The sequence below is a fragment of the Lontra canadensis genome, unplaced genomic scaffold, assembly GCF_010015895.1.
Source record: "Lontra canadensis isolate GAN:19392208 unplaced genomic scaffold, GSC_riverotter_1.0 scaffold23, whole genome shotgun sequence".
Lineage (NCBI taxonomy): Eukaryota > Metazoa > Chordata > Mammalia > Carnivora > Mustelidae > Lontra > Lontra canadensis.
In genome coordinates this window covers 20,319,630-20,332,568 of record NW_022631017.1, presented here as the reverse complement: position 1 = coordinate 20,332,568, position 12,939 = coordinate 20,319,630, and the positions used below count along the sequence as shown (strand labels likewise).

At 42.6% G+C, this 12,939-nt stretch overlaps 1 protein-coding gene across 8 annotated transcripts in view; it reads right to left on the bottom strand.

Annotated features, from left to right (window-relative positions):
* The window catches only part of NCOA7 (nuclear receptor coactivator 7), a 156,525-nt gene that overhangs the window by 12,345 nt on the left and 131,241 nt on the right, over positions 1-12,939 (bottom strand). For all 8 annotated transcript variants that reach the window (XR_004383244.1, XM_032862463.1, XM_032862466.1 and 5 more), the window contains one exon: positions 5,983-6,130. Coding sequence is in view for 7 of the 8 variants with exons in the window: in XM_032862463.1 (XP_032718354.1) it covers positions 5,983-6,130 (148 nt within the window). In the remaining variant the exon portion in view is untranslated. The remainder of the gene's footprint in view (positions 1-5,982; positions 6,131-12,939) is intronic.

Here is a 12,939-nt window from a genome sequence, read left to right as displayed (position 1 = left end):
CTCCATTGATTTGTTTGTTTATTTTTCTTTGTCTTCTTATGTTTTTCTTCCTTATAGTCCTCTGGCTAAACTAGATCTTCCAGCCCTGCCTTTTCAGAGTTTTTTCCAGCACCTTCTCTAAAGCTTAATTTCCATTTTAAACTTTATGGATGTTGCCGGCAATAGGTTTGACTCTCGAAGGAAGGATAAAAGGAGCCTTGACCCGAGGTAGGTTCATTATACTTAGGCCAATGGTATTTCACTTAAATACCATATCATGTTTGTTAGATATGAGGGACTTAAAAGAATGGGAGAACATCTGGTTTATATGAGGCTGAGAAAAATGTTACTTTAGGTTCAGTTTTTCAAAAGAGCCGGCAAAGGAACATTTACCCTTAGTGACTAATAAGCACGATGAGCACTCCTCTGCTTTCTAGATTCGATGGCATAAGGGGTTGGGAAAAAAAAATGCAGATTACCATTGGATAGATTTTTAGCGATCTTTCTGTGACTCTTCCACATCAAAATGGTCTTTGGTACTGCTGAGGGGTCAGGGGCTGTGGCATAGCTCTTCCCAAGGGTCTGTTCTAATGAGAACTCTGCCAGATACTCAGTGACCAGACCCAGGTGAACTAGAACTTAGGTTCAGTGCAAGAACCACGACACAACCTGGGGCAGATCACTTGGATTTTGTGCTCGTGAGCATTCTCTCCTCAGCACCCGACCCTTCACAACAGCTAGCATTTACTGGCTGCCTTCTCTATGATGGCACGTGCCAGCTACTTTGCCAGACCTGGGGACACAAAGCAGTCCTCAATCTCAAGTGGTGAGGAGTCAGCAGAGAGACATTTATTTATTTATTTATTTTAAGATTTATCTTAGAGAACATGATTGGGAGGGGCAGAGAAAGAGGGAGAAAACCCTAATCAGACACCTTGCTGAGCAAGGGGCTCAAGATCACGACCTGAGCTGAAACCAAGAGTCTGATGCTCAACAAACTGCACCCCCCAAGTGTCAGAGAGACATTTATAAATAAATGAATGCCATTCCATGTAATACAAATGCTAATAGTAGCAACTCAAAGATGGGAGGGGCCACCCAGAGAGTCTGGAGATGGCTAATTCACACAGAGGTGATGGGGCTTCAGTTTGAGAGCATAGGGTAGGGTGTGGGGAGATGTCCAGGTGGAGAGTACAGGAAGAAAACTGAGCTGTGTTCTAGGTTCACTATGGCTTGCGAACAGAAAGCAAGAGAAGTTGAGATGAAGCTGGGGAGGGACAGAAGTGGCGAAAATAAAAAACAGTAGTGCCATTAAGAAGCTTAGAACTTATTTTAGAGGCCACTTTTCCTAATACCTGGCTATTCTTCAAAATCATCTAGGAGCTTTTAAAAACACAGATTCTGATACTCCTCACTCAGACCTACTGAATTAACTAACGTCTTTAGTGGTGAAGGTGTAGGATTCAGGTAAAAAAAAAAAAAAATTCACCAAGTAGTGATTCTGATGATTGGCCAGTGGGTATGACAGCTCTAGGCAATGGGGAGACACGGGAGTATATGTTCACAGGCGTTATTTAAGCAAGTAAAATAGCACAGAACGTGTATAAGAACCTTTTAAAAGAAAAGATTTTATTTATTTTGTTTATTTATTTATTTATTTATTTATTCACTTATTTATTCATGAAAGACAGAGAGAGGAAGAGGCAGAGGGAGAAGCAGACTCCCCACTAAGCACGGAGCCTGACATGGGGCTCGATCCCAGGACCCTGGGACCATGACCTGAGCCGAAGGCAGAGGCTTTAACCCACTGAGCCACCCATGCGCCCCAGTATGAATGCCTCTTACAAAAATAAAAAGCAAGACTCCCTACCCCTCACTCCCTAGATAACATCCTAAAATAAGTGAGGGAGGAAAAAAGGAATTTAATAAAATGCACACAAGTGTTAAGTGTGGTCACATATTATTTTTAAATGTTCTGCATTGTACTTTTCTGTGGTTTCTAAATTTTCCCACAATAAGCAGGTGTTACTTATATAAAATTAGGAAATAAAGCTTATTTAAAGAAACTCTGGACGGGAGAACAGGCTGGTGGTTGGGCTGGGACTGGAGGTGCCCTTGGAAGTCCAAGTGAAGGGTGTAGACAGGCTGACTGAAGCATGTTTGGTGGAGGGAAGTAGAGGTCCTGCACCATGGAGAATCACAGTAAGACTCTGACTAGATGAAGGAAAAGAATCTAGGATGGTAGCAAGTTTTCTAGCTTGAGACACCACTAATTAATATGAGAATATGTGAGAAGAGGCAAGTCTGGGGTCAAGAGTCTTTGTTTTGGACATGCTGAGGATCAGACACCTGCCAGCTTCTGTGGGAGTGAAGGCACCTCTTCCCCACCCACAGAGGAGGAGCGGTGCCCTCCCAGTGGCTTGGCTTCACAGTAAAGCTAGTGTGCAGAGCTTGCTCCTGCGTGGGAGGGATCGTGGCCAGCATGCTTCTACTCATTGCACTTTTAGACTCTGCCATATGGCAAGCAAACAGAGATAAGGTGGCCGGACTAGTCCAGCCGCCTGTTTCTCCAGTTGTCAGTGCAAGCACAAGGAGCTTGGAATAGGCCAATGAATTTCTTCCTCCTTCTCTATCCCTTCCTTTCTTCTTCCTCCTCCACTACAGATGTAGAGAGTATTCTCTAGAAGGGCATCTGCCCTCCCTTTCGTCCTCAGCAGCTCAGCCTGAGAAGGCCTGGCCCACACCAGGTCCTCCAGCAGAACTTTCTCTCCCTGCATACCTCTGTAGCTCCTTTTCCTCTGGTGCTGGTAAGTGTGGCGTCTCCTCCCACTGGGGTTGTCACAAGCTGAGATTCAAGGATGGGATTGGTGGAGAGAGGCAGAAGAGCCCTCAAAGACGGCTGCTTTGGCTCAAGATACTCAGGCCTTCATCAGGCGAGGATTCAGTCCCCAATGCAATCTACACCTTCCCTCTGGGCCTCCATACTAGAGCGAGAGGCCACAGTCTCAATAAGAAAATGCATACTTCCTGGCTTTGCTCCATCTGTGCACATACCTTATGGGGGCCTCTTGAGCAGAGCAGATGAGGTGAGGACAGGACTTGATATTCCTGGGTGCCTTGGCCAGAATACATGTATCACACCATCTCTTCCACCAGGGCCTGTGGGGCAGCTATGAGCTCTAATGGAGCCGCTCGGGGAAAGAAGTATGGGGTGGGGGCAGATGCGGGGGTCAGCAGCACAAGCCACAAGAGTTGAGCTCAGCCAAGGAAGATGTAACAGATGACAAGGTGGTCAAGGACAAACTCCTAGGGAACAGCGTGAGAAAAGGCACCAGCAAAGTCGACTGGGAAAGACTGGCCAGAGACAGGAACAAAAACTGGAAAAAAAAACCCTGAATTGACAGAAAAAGCCAAGGGAGGAAGAGCCTGATAGGCTTAAATATCTTCGGACAGTGGTTTCAAGCAAGAAGCTTTGTGAACTGGGGGGAGACATGGAAATAAGTAAACTGGTGTGCAGTACACAAGGGAGCTCTGAACGATGAGCTGTGGGAGGACAGGACAGGGGACGGACTGAGAGCACCACAGCAGTGACAAAGGAGCGGGTCCTTGAAGGAGGGCAGGAGTTTGCCACAGGCAGCTGTGTGTGTGCCCGCCGCACATTCAGGCCACGAGGGAGGTGTCAGTCCAAGCACACATATAAAGGGACCCAGCATTCCAGAAAGGATCAGACCCAAGGGGCAGGTTTATTACCCTTGCTCATCCCAAACTGGCAAGGTTCTGGCCTTGGAAGGATCCCACTGCCCACTCAAACATAAAACCAGGCTGGGAGCGCTGGCAAGTATCACCGCTCACTGCAGCCTGGGGCCATGAGAAAAGTCCAGTGCCCTCAAAAGCAGACAGCTGCCCCATGACAGTCTTCTGTTAGCATTTTTCCTAGTGTCTGTAACTGCTGCTTCATACCTTCTCCATATTCCTCTAACTCCTCCTTCATCTCAGGAGGTGACCCTCCTTCCACTGCAAAGAAACCATTATTTGAAAAATGCCACAATTTACCACCACTGAAGCTGCATTTTTTTGTACACACTCTATCCTTTTCTACTACCCACGTCCACCTAAGACCAATCCTATCCCTACCCCTACATTTCCGCCGATTCTCAAGAGATCTGCTCTCCTGATCATTCCCTTCCTCTTGCCCTTATCTTCTGTAACTTCAACTTTGGCGTTCCCACTGACCTCATCCAAAAGGTTAAAGTCTCTCTCAGGAGCAGGAAAACATTCTCCACCTCACTTCTTCCATCTTATCATCTCATTTCTACTCTCCAAAACCAAAATTGAGTTGTTTCCCACCTCTATGAGTTCTAATTACTTAACTCCCACTCATTCTTTGAACCACTGCAATCTAAATTTTGAACTTACCACTTCAATGAAACTGCTTTTGTCAAAGTCACCAACTACCACCTCGGTTTTAAACCCAGAAAACATACCTCAGCTCCTAGCATCTGACTCCTCTGCAACATAAGTCATTCTGACTGTTACCCTCCTCTTGAAACATTCTCTTCCCTTGGCTTCTAAGACATGACTCTCCCTGTGTTCTACCTCCTTCCTGGCTTTTCCTTCTCAGCCACCTTTGTGGTCTCTACTGCCTTTGGCCCCTTAAATGCAGGTGTCCTTAATGGTTCTGTTCCAAGCCCCATTCTCTTCCTACTGTATATACTCTTCCTACGATGACCTCATCTAAACTCATAACTTCAACTTTGCTAAGGATTTCCAAAAGTGTATCTTCAGATCTTTCTCCTAAGTTTTATTCTCAGCTGGAAATTCCAGACACCTCAAATTTAGATGAAATCCAGAATGCAGAGCATTTTCTACTAAATCGAATACTCTTGCTATGCTCCTGTCTCAGTGAAGGGCAGGTACCACTACCCTCCAGTTCCCACTCTGAAAACCAAGAGATCAATCTTGATGTCTTCCTTAGTTTCCACATATAATAACTACTCACAAAATCCTGTATATTCCACCTTCTAATTATCTTTCAAAAGCACTCAATTTTCTCCATACCCACTGCCACTCTCTCAGCAAACATTAGCTCTCAACAATGATGACCGAAAAGAGCCTCCTAATGGGTCTTCGAGACTCAAGTGTTGTCTAACTCCAATCCTTGAACATCTGCCAGCAAGAAAGAGCTCTGTCTGAGATGCATATGCGTGTATAATTCTCCAGAGTCAAAGGGTTCAATGCCTTCCCACTACCTTTAGGAACATACACAGAGCTCATAAGTCCTTTGTGAGGTACCCTTGCTTGCTTCCCTTCCCTGCTTAGTTTCTTGCCCCTCCTTCAGCTTTGTAAACTATGGTCCAGCCAGACTGACCTTCTCTTAGTTTATTAAATGTGCTACATGCTCTGTTTCTCCCCTGGGTAAGTCCTCTGCACAGACTTTCCTCTCTGGCCAGACTGTGTCCCATGTCCCATGCCACCCCAACTGCCCGAACTCCCCCTTCTGATCTTCGTTCCAATCACTCCTCCTGAGCGGCTCTCCCTGATCCCCTGGCTCCATTCAGGGGCCTGGCTCCATGCTCCTATAGCACTTGGCATTTCACCTACAATGGCAGTTATCTCATTATACTGTAAGGATTCATCTATAGTAAATTCTGCTTATCTCATCCATTGTGCCCCTGACATGGGAAAAGCTTGGTAAGTGCTCAAAAAAATTATGAAGGGCTTCCCAGGCCACGTGAAGGAGCTTGAACTTCATCCTGTTCATAAAGGGGACCCATCAGTAGTGTTTAAAAGGAAAAGTGAAATGACCCAGCAGTGTGGCATTTATCTGACACATAAAACTAGCTCAAACAGAGGAATAAAGCTTTTCGCCTGATCACTTCCAAAGTGCACAAGAAACCTAACTTCTTGCCAGCCAAGAAGTTCTTGGTATCTGGACCCAAGAAGACTTTAATTACATACTATAGCTTAAGGACCACGACTGTTCAGCCCCTCCTGAGTGCTCACCTCCCAGCTCTTGGTGGTTGGCTCACTGAAGAAGTTGTCAATCATGTTCAGTTCTTCCTTTTCCACAACCACGAAGCCTTGCTCTTTGGCATCTTTCCCATAGACATCAGGAGACCACTGAACAAAGAACGTGTACAAGTGATCCACCCTGAAAAACATGTTCGTCATAGGAGTCAACACCAAATCCACTTTCCTGGCAGGCACAAGCAGGGACTTGAGCACTTACAACCGTCTTTTCCCTCCTTGGCAATTTCCATTGCACTAACTGGGAAATGTCCCACTGTGAAGATGTCTCTATCAATGTATTCCAAATTTGGAAAATAAGTCAAAAAGTGAAAGCAGTAGTCCACAGACACTGAGAACCTATTTTTCAATCTGAGGGAAAGATCATGAGATGGGACATGAAACTGAAAAAACACAATGAAGCATTTACACCAAATATTTACTCCTCATTTGGCCTTCATTTATTGGGCATTTGTATTCAATAGGGAAAAAAACTGATCTGATCCTTTAGCTGGACAAGATAAATAATACTTCAATGGGTTTTTATGTGGTTGAAGCCCTATTACAATTTCAACAGAATACCTTTTATAACTACAAAGTAAATAATACTAGTTGTTGTTTTAATATTAGAAAGAGACTTAATTTTATTGACATGGGAATGTGGTGAGCTTCCTATTTCTCTGTTCTCTCACACATACTTAACATCTGAAGGTACTGTAGCATCACTCCAGACTTAATCGACAGATGGCTAATTTCCAAGCAGAGATTATTGCTCATCTTAAAATATTATAATTACGTAAACAATTTATAACAGTGTTGCTATACCTTCAATGTTTGTATCCCCCCAAATTCATATGTTGAAACCTAACCCCAAATGTGATGGTATTTCAATAAAGGACCTTTGGGAAGTGCTTAGGTCATGAACCCTTGTTATTGGGATGAGTGCCCATATAAAAGAATCCCTTTTCACCATGTGACACAGTGAAAGGACAGTCACCTATCAACAAGGAAGTGGGTCTTTGGCAGACAAATCCAGCACCTTGATCTTGGACCTCCCAGCCTTTAGAACTGTGAGGAATGCATCTCTGTTGTTTATAAGCCACTCAGTCTATAGTATTCTGGTACAGCAGCCTGAATAGTTGAAGACAAATATTAATAGAACTAAAACAAAAAAGAAATGTCCCTCTCAATTCTGAAATCCCAATGGATCAAATGGTTTCTAGGTTTTTATATTTTGATCTGTCCTTGTCCATATATATATATATACATATATATATATATAATTTCCTTTTCATTGTCATCAGGGCAAGATATAATTGTTTGTGATATGTAACATTAAATTATGCACATCTGCTATGTTGCCATCTTTGTACTGATTCTTAATGGCTAATTTCATGGAAGTAATAAATCATGAATAGCCCGGATTCCCGTGTCCTCAGGATATTTAGCTTGTTTCCATTTCTTCAAGTGTACAAATGTTACAGTGAACAACCTCAGGGTCTATGCCTTTCACCATCTTTTGAATTATTTCCTTGAGATTAGTTCCCAGAAGAGGGATTACTGGGCCAAAGGGCATGATTTTATAGCTTGTGATTCATCCTCCCAGGTTGCTTTTGAAAGGCTTTCGTTCACTCTGACACCAGCCCTGCAGTTTGCATTAGAGTTTCTTAACACTCTTGCTTATGCTTTTTTCAAAAAAAGAGTTTAATAAAATTTAAAGTTGCATTTCTTTGAGTGTTTGCATGCTGAACAATTTTCACATGTTTTCTTCCTGCTGCAGCTTTTCTTTCATGAACGGGCTCTTTGTGACTGTGGAGTCAGTGTTTTCCTTGTCAGTTTGTGGGAACTTTTAGAGAATGTAAACATGAATGACTATCAAATGTGTTTCAAAGTCCTTGTTTCCCTTTTATATTAATCATATCTTTCATAATACAGGATTATCAATTTTCATATACTTGAGATGTGTATTTATTTCCTTGGAGATTACTCCTACTCCTTCAAAACATGGAGAGCTGGCATCCAAGATAAGGTATGTATCAGTGTGTATGACATGCTGCCATTTCTATTAAAAAAAAAAAAAACAAATATAGATATAATTGTACATGGGTGTGATGGTTACCTTTATATGACAACAACATAGCCATATTTTAGTCAAACCCTAGTCTACATGTTGCCATGAAGGTGTTTTTTTCCCAAGATGATTAACATTTAAATCAGCAGATTTTCAGTAAAGCAGATTACCCTCCATAATGGGGATGGGTCTTGTGTAATCAGTTGAAGGCCTTAAGAGAAAAAGACTGAGGTCTTCTGAGCAAGAAGGAATTCTGTCTCTAGACAGCCTTCAGACCTGAGATTACTTTATCAAATTCTCCCTGGGTCTCTAGCCTGCCAGCCTCCCTGACAGACTGCAGACTGGTAAACTCTCACAACCATGTAAGCCAAATTTCTTAAAATGAATCTGTGTATATTTACATATACATATCCTTTCAGTTCTGTTTCTCTGGAGATCCCTGACTAGTGCAATGGACTCTTCTGAAATGTTACATATGAAGGCGATCAAAATGCTTACCTTTGGGGAATGGAATGGAGATGGAAGAATGACATATTTTATATCACCTATATCTTTAGGTTATTTTATTTTTTGGAGTAGAAAATACAACTTCTTTGATTCAAACATCAAAATTATATTTTAACAAGCAAATAATGAGAAGTTTCCTCTCATTGACATCTCTGTCCACCACATCCTGTGCCCATCCTTTTCCCTTATAGATGACTTTATTCATTTCCTATATATTTTTGTAGTGTTATATAGATATAAGTAAATATAAATATATATTCTTTTTGTCTTCCATTTCTACAAAAGACAGTACTATTCTCTATCTTGTTTTCTTCATTTAACAATATATCCTAGATATCGTTCCCTGTCAGTATATAAATGGTTTCCTCATTCTTTCTTTTATAGATACCCAGTACTTTGTGGATTTACCAGAGCTTACGTAATCATTTCTACAGATGGATATTTGGGTTGTTTCCAAGACTGTGCTGTCATGAACTAAGCTGTGACGAGTAACTTCGTATGTGAGTCACTTCACATGTGTACAGGTATAGTTTTAAGATATATTCCCAGAAGTGGGACTGTGTTGTCAGAGGGAGGAGCAATTCCCTTACAACTCTGCTATATAAAACCCATATTGTCCTTTTTAGGAAAGACATCATTGTTTATCTTCCTATCCTAACAGTATCATTGTTGCCTCCTTGAACCTTTGAAGTATTTTCACCATGTAGTATAAAATTTCCCATTAAAAATTAACTTAGAAAAAATTAATCACTCCAGAGAGGTTTGATGAGTATACAATTCTAACTCTTTCAGTTTTCTAACACTTAAAATTTTGCCCATCTTAACTGTATTTTGTAATAGGGAACCAAATATGCTTCACTCTAACTCTTGGAAAAGAAGGCAATTACTATGCACATGCCCACATTGAATAATATGACTTCCTAATTATTTGCTGGCAAGCTTACCCGTGAGAAAGAGAAAAGCAGTCCCTGCCACCTGGAGCTAGCCTGGCACTCCTAGCTAGGCCCTGGCATTCTCCTGTTGAACATAACAATTTCATAAAACTTCAATATCAAACAAGACTGCTCTATGACTATGATGAATCATGACAAAACAAGACCACTCCGAGATCTTCTATCTGAACACAAACAAAAACATGAACATTGTCCAGCCACAAAAATGACCAAACATCCCTCCAATTTGGCTACTGTGAAAGACTAGGCTTCTTTACGTATTACAGCATTAACATTTCTAGTCTGCATCTCTAGTCTAGTTCCTTTCAGATAAGACTGATAAAATACCCAATCACAGCAGGACTTCAGCTTCCTGATAGCATCTAGAACAAATTCCCACTTCCTTAAACCCTTCCCTGTATCACCTAACACAAATCTAAATCCTATACCTCCTTTCTAGCACCCTCTTTCTGAGATGGCCCATGGTCCCATGGTGTGTGTTCCCCTTACAGCAATCAGTCAACCCAACTCATTCAACTTTAGGTGTGTTTTTCATGGTCTCCAGCCGGATGGCATTGCCTCCTTCAGAAATATTCCCTATACACCCACTATGTGCTAGTGACTCTGCCCTCATGGAGCTTACCTTCAGAAATATGAGAGCTGATGGGAATACTGGGTATCATTTAATTCAACTAATTCTGCTTAGATATAAGGGAATGGGACTCTGCAGTCTGTCAGCATCACAGCCAGGACTAGATCTTCTGAAGTGACCACTGGGTTCTTTCAATCATACTACAAAACCCTCCCCCTTACTTCCACCTTGATTTCTAAATTATTCCCCAGTTCACTTCCTGGTTGTGACACTAGACACATTTTTATCACTTTGTGGACTGACTTTCATGAAGGACTGCTCAAATCTTCTCTGTTTACCCACATAGGGAAAGTCACTGTGTAAGCATGAACACTGAAGAAGCATTCCAAGAAATGCTAAAAGCTCATGCTGACACATATCCCTGTCTAAGACTTCAAGGGAATGAGGAATGAGGTATAGAGTTTACATTAGGGGCACCTGGGTGGCTCAGCTGGTTAAGCATCTGCCTTTGGCTCAGGCCATGAACCCTGAGGTCCTGGGATTGAGCCCTGTGTTGGGCTTCCGGCTAAGCAGGGAGTCCGCTTCTCCTTCTCCCTCTGCTCCTCTCTGTTCCTCTGCTCCTCCTCACCCAACTAGTAAGTCAATAAAATCTTAAAAAAAAAAAAAAATTTTTTTTCATTCCTCCTTGGACATTGTAAGAAAATATAAATTGTGCAAACTGCAAGTCAATAAAGATTTTAAGGAGAGATGCTATCCTAGCAATTACCAGTTACTTCTCTTTTTGGTGACAAAGACATCAAATTGCCTGAGGAGACCATTTAAGCAGTCCTTTTTATTTTGTAGATGTAAGGTAAGTAGGATTTATTATACTGGAGGGAGATATAATTAGACATTGCTTACTTGAAGACGACTTGTGCTTACAACCTATTGGGAGGGTGGATGGGTTAGAAGGTGGGAGAGAGGAAAGATCTGCATAAGGTCCAAAGGATTTCCTAGGAAGAAGGAATCCTGTGCCTAACACCCTCTCTTTGGAAGAGATTTTCAAGATTATCAGAGCATCTTTGACTAATTAAGGTGGTCTTAATAGAGATAAGACCTCAGCATAGGACAATACCCCTCTCCCCACCCTACCCTTCTTGAAAAGAAACTCTTTAAGGCAGTGGAGGGAATGGTCTATATTAATGACCTGGGATCCATATGAATGCCATGATTATTTTAGGAGCAGGTCAATTTGGGCAGAGTGTGCCATTGGTAAAACTTAGACCAAACTATCAGCCATACCGGGCATACCATGGAAGGGAATAACTACTTAAGTTATATGTGAACGTGTGAGTTTCTCAGGAACTTTAACAGGTTAGGGCAGAGGGGGACAAGATCAATTTTGGCATAAAGCATTCTTGCCTGCCAATGCTATTCTCTCTGGAAGAAATATCTCAGCCTGGGGCAAGAATCTGGGGTGACTTGGTGAGAGGGCCTCTTCTCCCAAACCTCTTCCCTTGGGACTGCTGGGTTTCCAGTGGGTGGTGAATCAAGCCTCTGGATTTGTTTGTCGCCAGAGTGAGTGTCCTATTCTGCAGCAGTCTGTAGTGTGTAGCGTAGGAAGGAGCCAGAGTCAGTCCTTTAAACTAGGCAAGCACTGCACATCTTGGGCTGGCTAGAGAAAGAAGTAACTAGAAAGGAGGAGAGAGGTATTCTCAAAATAGCACAGAAAACAGGGTCAGAGTCATAAACATTTTTAATATCAAACACAGAAGTGGCCTTATGTTTTAAGCAATGCCAATGAACTCTTATCAGTGACCTAAAGAGAAAAGATGTGATTCCCGTTTCAAGGACCTTCCGTTGTACAATAATTCTAAGAGATAAGTATTATTACTATGTCCAACCTGAGGCCCAGCAAACTGAATGATGTGCCCCAACATCCCATCTCTGGGAATGCTGCAGCCAGCCTAAGCTGACCGCCTCTTCTCTTATGAACACTCAACTCCAAGGAGGACCCATCCACAGCGAGAGGTCTCAGACCATAGGTCAACTACTTCCTCGACTTCAGGTTTCATTAATGAAGCTTAAGTAGTATTACCCAGATGCCCTACGTGGCCCTTAAGGCACATGCTGCCCACCCATTTTTCCTCCTCCCACACCCTTCGTCAGGAGGCTCACAGCACTACCAAGACTGAGCTCCATGCTCAGGCAACATCACAGGGCAGCCACCTCCCCTCAGCCATGCTTCTGGGAATGGTTCTCCACCAGCGGCAACATACAAGACAGAAGCCCTGAATGGCCTCTCTACTGTCTCAGGTGGTAGGCTCCATCTCTGTTCCAAATAAGGTCACCCCAACCTTGGGAGGCCTCAGGTACATTGAGATGAGAAACCTCAAAAGTATGTTGCACAAACAGTGCATCCTGATGGGGATGTTCATGTCCCTTTTCTCAGGTGTTCGGAGCACTAGTACACCCTGCTTGTCGCCCTCAGCAATAGCCTCCCACACAAAATCTCCTTCTATCATGTAGGCAGAGTCTTCATCCTATGCCTCTGAAGGCAAAGAAAGAAGAACGAAGAATTAACATGGCCTGTTTCTCAAGAGAAAAAGTTCATTTGGAACCAATCTGATTACTTAACTCTTAGGACTCTGGGGACCAAATGGAAGGAATCAACGTCCCCCTCTTTCCAGCTCCACTTCTGCACAATTCTCCAGCCTCTGTTTATTTTTACTACTTGATTGGGGGGAGCAAGGAAGAGGATATTACTTCATCTTTTTTCCTTCTAGATTAGAGTGACTGTAAGTTTATTTAAGTTTATTTAACCTAATTCTTGGAATGGTTCTTTTTGGCTAACTGGGTTTTCCTGGTCATTA